This window comes from Priapulus caudatus, unplaced genomic scaffold, assembly GCF_000485595.1.
Source record: "Priapulus caudatus unplaced genomic scaffold, Priapulus_caudatus-5.0.1 Scaffold74, whole genome shotgun sequence".
NCBI lineage: Eukaryota > Metazoa > Priapulida > Priapulimorpha > Priapulimorphida > Priapulidae > Priapulus > Priapulus caudatus.
This window is the reverse complement of record NW_014577135.1, coordinates 533,551-540,572: the sequence shown is the minus strand read 5'-3', so window position 1 is coordinate 540,572 and position 7,022 is coordinate 533,551. Positions and strand designations below refer to the sequence as shown.

General features: G+C 48.0%; 1 protein-coding gene across 1 annotated transcript; it reads right to left on the bottom strand.

Annotated features, from left to right (window-relative positions):
- Window positions 1-4,306: 4,306 nt before the first annotated feature.
- LOC106821455 (FMRFamide receptor-like) lies at window positions 4,307-6,223 on the bottom strand. Its single transcript, XM_014826267.1, has one exon. It carries the CDS (start codon window positions 5,558-5,560, stop codon window positions 4,307-4,309), a length of 1,254 nt encoding a protein of 417 aa, XP_014681753.1. The 5' UTR covers window positions 5,561-6,223.
- Between the last annotated feature and the right edge of the window lie 799 nt (window positions 6,224-7,022).

The following is a 7,022-nucleotide window of genomic DNA, read 5'->3' as shown; positions in this document are numbered from 1 at the left end:
CGCGCTCTTTCTCTCTTTCTTTCTTTCTCTCTCTCTCTCTCTCTCTTTCTCTTTCTTTCTCTTTCTCTCTCTCTCTCTCTCTCTCTCTCTCTATATAATATATTATATTATATATATATAATATGTTTCCAGGTGGCACCTATGCTGACAGTCGCTTACCATTTTGGGGTAAACAGAAGTATTCTTGTCATTATAATGACCTTATAGTGCTGCTACAGAAATTTATATACGACGACAATACTCAGATTCAAGCAGTTGTATATGCGTATAATACCGCTTGAAGCAATCACGTTTGTATCCTTATTAAATCTAAACTGATGTTGTGTTGTCATTCGATTGACTGCGCCCTATATTTCCATAACTAGAGCAACTAATTGTAATCAGTCTCTTAGTTATATACAGGATTACACTGGAAACCGTTGCTATATGAATATACTCCGAAATATATCACTACTACGTACCATGAATTATAGATATTTTTCCGATATAAAGTTTTTGGTGATCTGCAGCTGCCTCAAGTAAATACGTATGTACATATCTGAATCCGTCATAGACTTGTAACATAATATTACAGTAAATATTATAGCTATAAGTTAATATTTAGCCACAGCCTCGTACGGTTAATTAGTTCCATGTCATTACTGAACACATTTTTCTCGCACGAGAGATGCATTTAGACAAAACGAGTCAAATCGCTCTGGATCAGTCTATTCCTAAACGTATGTTTTCACAGCTCGATATAGAAGCTCGACACGAAACAACATATAGCCAGCGACGAACAAAAACTACGCAAGTTTCATGTGACGTTGTTTTAAGCTAATCCCGACATAAGGAAACATAAATAGTAGATGTGTGAACGTCAACCCAAATTAATATTTTAAGAACAATCCTAGGAATTAATGGGTAACGTTTGGTATTTTCCGTGTTGGCTGTACGGTCATGATGAGCGCAAGATTCGCCGCATTTTCAAGGCCAGATAGCTGAGAGCATAAATTAATCACTATTAATAATTTCTTGGACGACTTGCGACTCGCTAAATTACGTGGGAAATATATTCCTTACTCGCTTCATTAACGTAGTCATGGTTACTATGCATGCGTTATCTATGCGTCAGCATCCCTCCGTACCCAAAGATAAATGACATCTTAACGAATTGAAAAAATAAACCTTGCAGACGAATCAATTACTGCAGTTACTGACTATTTACGGGGAATCCTGTCGAATTCTGGTGACATCGTATATAGAAGAACATAGTGAAATCAGCGCGTGATCAGGAAATGTGGACAATTTTAACGGCCCATAATGTAATACGATGCAAATAGGTATGTTTGCGTAGATTCTGCAGTGCTAGATTCCTATTGCATCCTATTGTTTTTAAGACCTTATATTATATATCACCTTTCCGCGTGTCATATTTCTCCCCGCCCTTTCTCTCAAATGCACTTTCTCTTTCTTCCCCCTACCTTTTCCCGCCCCTGTTCACCTTCCCATCTCACTCTTCCTTTCTCTATTCCTATCTCTCTCCATCTCCCCCGATAATTCATCTCAATATCTCCATCTTACAGTATCTCTCTATTCCCCATTCTACCTCTCGACATCTCCTTTATCCGCGTGCATTCTTTATACTCTCCTACTATACCTTTGATAACGATATGATGTTATTAAGTTGTTCCGCGACCAACAGGTCAGACCCAAAAGGTCACAGACGCTCGGATGTGATGTGACCTGTGACGTTATGAATGGCGCGAACCCTCTTCCGTTGCTGACATTGGACTCATGAGGCAGACATCGACTAAAATTTACCGACATGTATGGGAATGTGTGCGCTTGGTTCTCAGGCCACGATGATTCTTGATAAATCCACGCTGACAAATGCCAAAGAAATTGCACTTTGGAATGAAATTATGAAACAACCAATAAGTGCAACCATAAATACCTTTGCTTATTAATCTTATTCTGAAGCAGTGACTCATGCATGGTGGTCGGCGAGGGATTTGTCTTCAATATTCTCTAACATTGCCTCTATAGCGCTCCTTGAGCTGTAAGTACATGTCACGTCCGGCTTGTCCCTCCCGCCCGCAGTGGTTAGTGGCGACGCAGTATTGTCGATTATTTGTCTTCGGATTTTTCGTATCAAGACCGTGTTCCATCAGGAACCGAAATCAGCTGCACGGTGCACCATTACACGAATTCCGGCCATCTCGATACATTTACCATTGGATAACCACCAGCTTTTCATGAAATTATACATGCGCGCAAATCGCTGGAAACCAGCGGACAGCAATTTCTCATAATATTGTACATTATGCAGGCGCGCAAATCCATTTTGAAATTTGGGGGGGACACCAGTTACGCGAAGGGGGGACCCTCCCCCAGAAATTTTGAAATTAGACTCCCTCAGATGCGTTTTCTGCGCGAGCAGGGGGGTCCAGACCCCCTGGACCCCCAGGGGCGTGTACAGGATTTGTAGCAGGGGGGGTCTAACCCAACTTGGGGAGGACGCGATAACGGGGGTCTGAGGGGGCACTCCCCAGAATATTTGAAAATGAGACCCGCTGCAATACGTTTTCTGCACGAGCAGGCGGTCCGGACCCCTCTGACCCCCCTGTACACGCCCCTGCGCCCCTCTGTAGCACGCCCCTGCACAGCACACACACACACAATCACCACACACACACACACACACACACAACACACACCACACACCACACATCCACACACAACAAATATGCCATTGGTTGGTGGATAAGATTACGAGAAGCGTATCCCATGCAGTCAGATAAATCAAGAATACAAAAAGCAAGAAAACCAAATCATTTGTGTTGAGCGCTGATCACAAATAAATTGGTCGGTTATTATTGTTGGTCCAGTCATATCGGAGCTATCAATAAGCTGTCATATCATATATATGGTGCTAACATATATATATCATGCAATTTCAATAAAAATTACATATTAAACCCCGATGCTCAGTTTAGCTCAGATGTCCTTCCTTTGCGTCGAATATAGCTCGTAGTTCCAGCTTAATCTTGATCAGTGTCTAATGTGAGTTGATATTCCGAAAATTCATAAAACAACTTTTCTTGATGATTTGTGCTATAGAATTATTAATTATAAGAAAAAAAAACGTGTTAAAAAAGTAACGGTACTAAATTTATCAAGACACATTTTTCTTAAGTTGTGGCATGATCAGTGTATTACCTCTAAATTGCACTTGAATAAATGAAAGCTGCAAAAAAAGAAGGGCAAACGAGCCAATCGTGTTGTAGCACTATCACACACAATAGAAAGGTCTCACTTCAACAACACACACACCACACACACACACACACACACACACACCACATCACACACACCCACACACACACACAACACACACATCACTTACATGAACAAAATCATGGTGAATCCAAAATCGTGGCGGGACAATTTGATATGAGGCCCCTCTGAAAATTCGTGGGGGGGGGACATGTCCCCCTGTCCCCCCCTGGATTTGCGCCCCTGACATTATGTGAACTCGGGCTACCCATTATGTGGCCCATACAGCTCCCATCTCAGCCAACACCACGAAGCGCCGAAAACCCAAAACGTAATTATAGGAGAGTGAACGCATGCACATTCCACGAAATGATAATCACGTCGCTCTCACGCTCGCTGCTTCGTGCAAAATTAATTATCTCTGCTCATTCGAATTCTGATTTAATTCCAATGTTGGCTAATTCATTTCTTTTCATATTTAATTTGCTGTAATTAAACCGCGCTGCGTTTTACTTTGTATGTGGGTTAATTTCGCGCTGAATTCTGCGCGGGGCAAGATTCCGCTTGATTAGCTGAATGCGCCGCTAGCTTTCATTTTGCGTATAAGTGAGAATTGAATATAGGCCTAACCGCAGAGATGACAACCAGCGACATACGGTTATCGTTAACTGCTTAGTGCTTACACCGTTTTAAAATTGCACCGAGACGATGGACTGTCTAACAATTAGACGTATAGAATTAGAAATATATTTAGCGTATACAGGTGCGCATGCGTATATATAGCATACGCGTTTACATCTGTGCGTGTACGTGTAATGCACTTGCATAAATATACGCGCTGATCAAGGCACGCACGAACGCACGCTACGCGCACGCACACACACACACTCACGTTCGCACGTGCGCAAGCATATACAAGCGCGCACGCACGCTCGTACGGGCGCACGCACATACGGGCGCACGCCCATACGGGCGCGCACGTACACACATCTCCGGTTATTGTAGGCATACCTGGACTACAGCTACTGCTAACTACGTCGCCCGCGCGCTAGAAGCGTCGACTCGGCTTGCCGTTCGGCTGCGCAGCATTCAGCGGATGATAGCTGTTGTTGGCGCGCGGCGGCGAGCTGCTGCGCGGGGACGGCTGCGGCGACGCCTTCTTCCCGCAGTTCTCTCCTCCCTGCAGCCGCCCGCGGCGGCCGCCAGGCGTCTGCTCGTGGCCGCCGCCGCCCGCCGACGTCGTCATGCCGGCGACGTAGGTGTGCAGCGGCGAGTTCGAGCGGCAGCCCGGACAGACGATCTGTACGAACGTCCGGCGGAAGCGGTCGCTGAGGAAACAGTAGAGGAAGAAGTTACACGTCGCGTTGATCGCCATCAGTAGGTTGCTGATGTTGTTCAGCCCGATGCCGAGATTCTCCCTCGCCGTGCGCTCCGGTATGTCCTTCGACCAGATGAGCAGCACGGCCGACGGCAGCTGGCAGACGAGAAACACGACGACGACGATGATGAGCATGATCGTGATGCGTAGCTCCTGATTCTGCTGGTTGTCGGACGACCCGCCGCCGCCGCCGCGACCCTTGCTCGTCAGCTGGCGCCGCTGCCGCTGCGATTGATGCACGGAGAGCACGAGAATCGAGTTGAAGACGATAAGCATGACGATGGGAACGAGGCTGAACATGAGCGACGTGAACCAGTAGAAGGCGCGCTGGTACGTCTCGTTGCGACTCAGCGCCGACTGGTAGAACGCGTGATAGGTGGCGTTCTCGGCGGCGTCCTCGACCGGCCCGGTCTTCCACTCGAAGAACGTCGGCAGGGAGCAGGCGAGCGCTCCGGCGAACACGCCGACGATGACCCACTTGGCGCGCTTGATCGTGCACATGCGCTTACCGCGCAGCGGGTAGCAAACGGCGATACAGCGCTCGACGGTGAAGGAGACGATGAGCCAGACGGACGTGTTGCTACAGAGGTCCGTCAGCGGGAAGCCCCACGGCACGTAGTCGATGTAGGAGCGTCGCTCGAGGAAGCCCTCGTGGTGCATGAGCGCCAGCGAGAAGTTGAACATCAGGTAGGCGGCGTCGAAGAAGGCGAGCGCCGTCAGGTAGCAGTTGGTCGACGAGCGCATGCGCTTCCTGGTCAGCACAACCATCGACAGACAGTTGACGACGATGCCGACGCTGGCGATGATAGGAATGCAGCGTCGCTGCACGACGAAGCGCATCAGGTCCCGGAAGTACTCGTAGCCGACGTCATCGTTGTCGGCGCCGGTCGCGAGATCCGACGCGTTGGCGCTTACGGATGACATGCTTGATCTGTCTTCTTAGCGATATTGTGGAACTTTGTCAAATTATTTTCGATAAGGGTTCGATGGACGACGGGTCTTCACACACTAATAACGCCTTAATAAAGTTTGTAGTCGTAAATTCTTGTCTGACAGAAACCTAATAACGCGCGTGTTTGGCCCGCAGTGCCGTCTGATAAAAATACATCAATAACGCACGTGTTTGTCCGCGTCTGGTGTCAAACTAAAACACATCAATAACGCATGTGGTGCCCGAGCAAAACACATCAATAACGCACGTGGTGTCCGTGTCAGATCATGAAAACACATTAATTACGATTTCATGTTTACTTGCCTTTTAACCTGTTCGATATTTGTCCTTCGTTGCACGCTGTGTTTTAATTAACGTTAAATGTCCGTGGTTCAAGCCCGGACCGGCGCGGCCGAGTACGTTCTACATTAGCGGCTGTTCTGATGCCAGCCGTCAGAGTATATCACCACGTGACAGCGCGTCACACTTCGCCGCCGCATTCGGCTGTCTAGCGGCTGACCCACAATACCTCGCGCGTTCGCACGTGTTGAGACCAATCAGGTTGACGTTTTGTCGGCGTGCGTGGCGGCAGCGGAAAGTGGGGGGGGGGGAGGGACTGCGATACGCCGTTTGGGAAGGTAGAGACACGGCGGGTGTCGCGGGGAAGGCTTTCACGCTGTCACAGCCGTGCGAACGAGCACGGAACGTGACCTGCGCACAATCGATGACGTTATTCGCCGGCGAGATGAATAGTCTATTAATGTCGACGGTGGCTGCAGCTAATGACGCTGTCGCCGTGCTCTCATGGACGTGCGTGAGCGCCGAGCCGACGCACAAAGGCGAAGGCCGCAGTCTGAATCGTCCTCACCATCGCGTCAATTCAGCGCCACTTTAGTCGAATTAGAAATTGTATCAACCGAGCGAGAAATTATTGCGGCGTTCTTCTCTCTCTCACTCACTTCCTCTCGAAACACCCTCTCTACCTCTGTCTTGCGTGCACCGGCAGCGTGGACACCAAGAGGCGCTACAATCGCATGCAGCGTCAACACGGTGCTAGGGCGGATGATGACGTCACGCGGCAAACTTGTGTCAGAGCAAACACACGGACACGCTGGCTAATTTCCGCCGGTCTAGTAGAGGTCGAAAATTACTCTTTGTGACGTCACGCTAGGCGTGGGGTCGGTCGCCGCGAGTTCGCGGGTTCGATGAATTTGTCAGACGTGCGCCTAGCTGAAAAATACAAACACGACACTTAGGAAATACGCTGTCTGGTCTTTATTTGCCCTTGCATATCTGTACAAATATCAAATAGGTCGGATAGATATGATAGAGTTACTCTTTTATAGTTGACGTAAAATCCTGAAAACCCGACTTAAACTTACAAACGAGGTAATATAGCTGTATCCGTATATATCTGAAAAATGGAAATTCCAGAAAATCGTCTCCGTATGCTAT

What these genes read in the sequence shown, in the direction of transcription:
- LOC106821455 (XM_014826267.1), bottom strand. Translation starts at nt 5,560, where the DNA reads ATGTCATCCGTAAGCGCCAACGCGTCGGATCTCGCGACCGGCGCCGAC.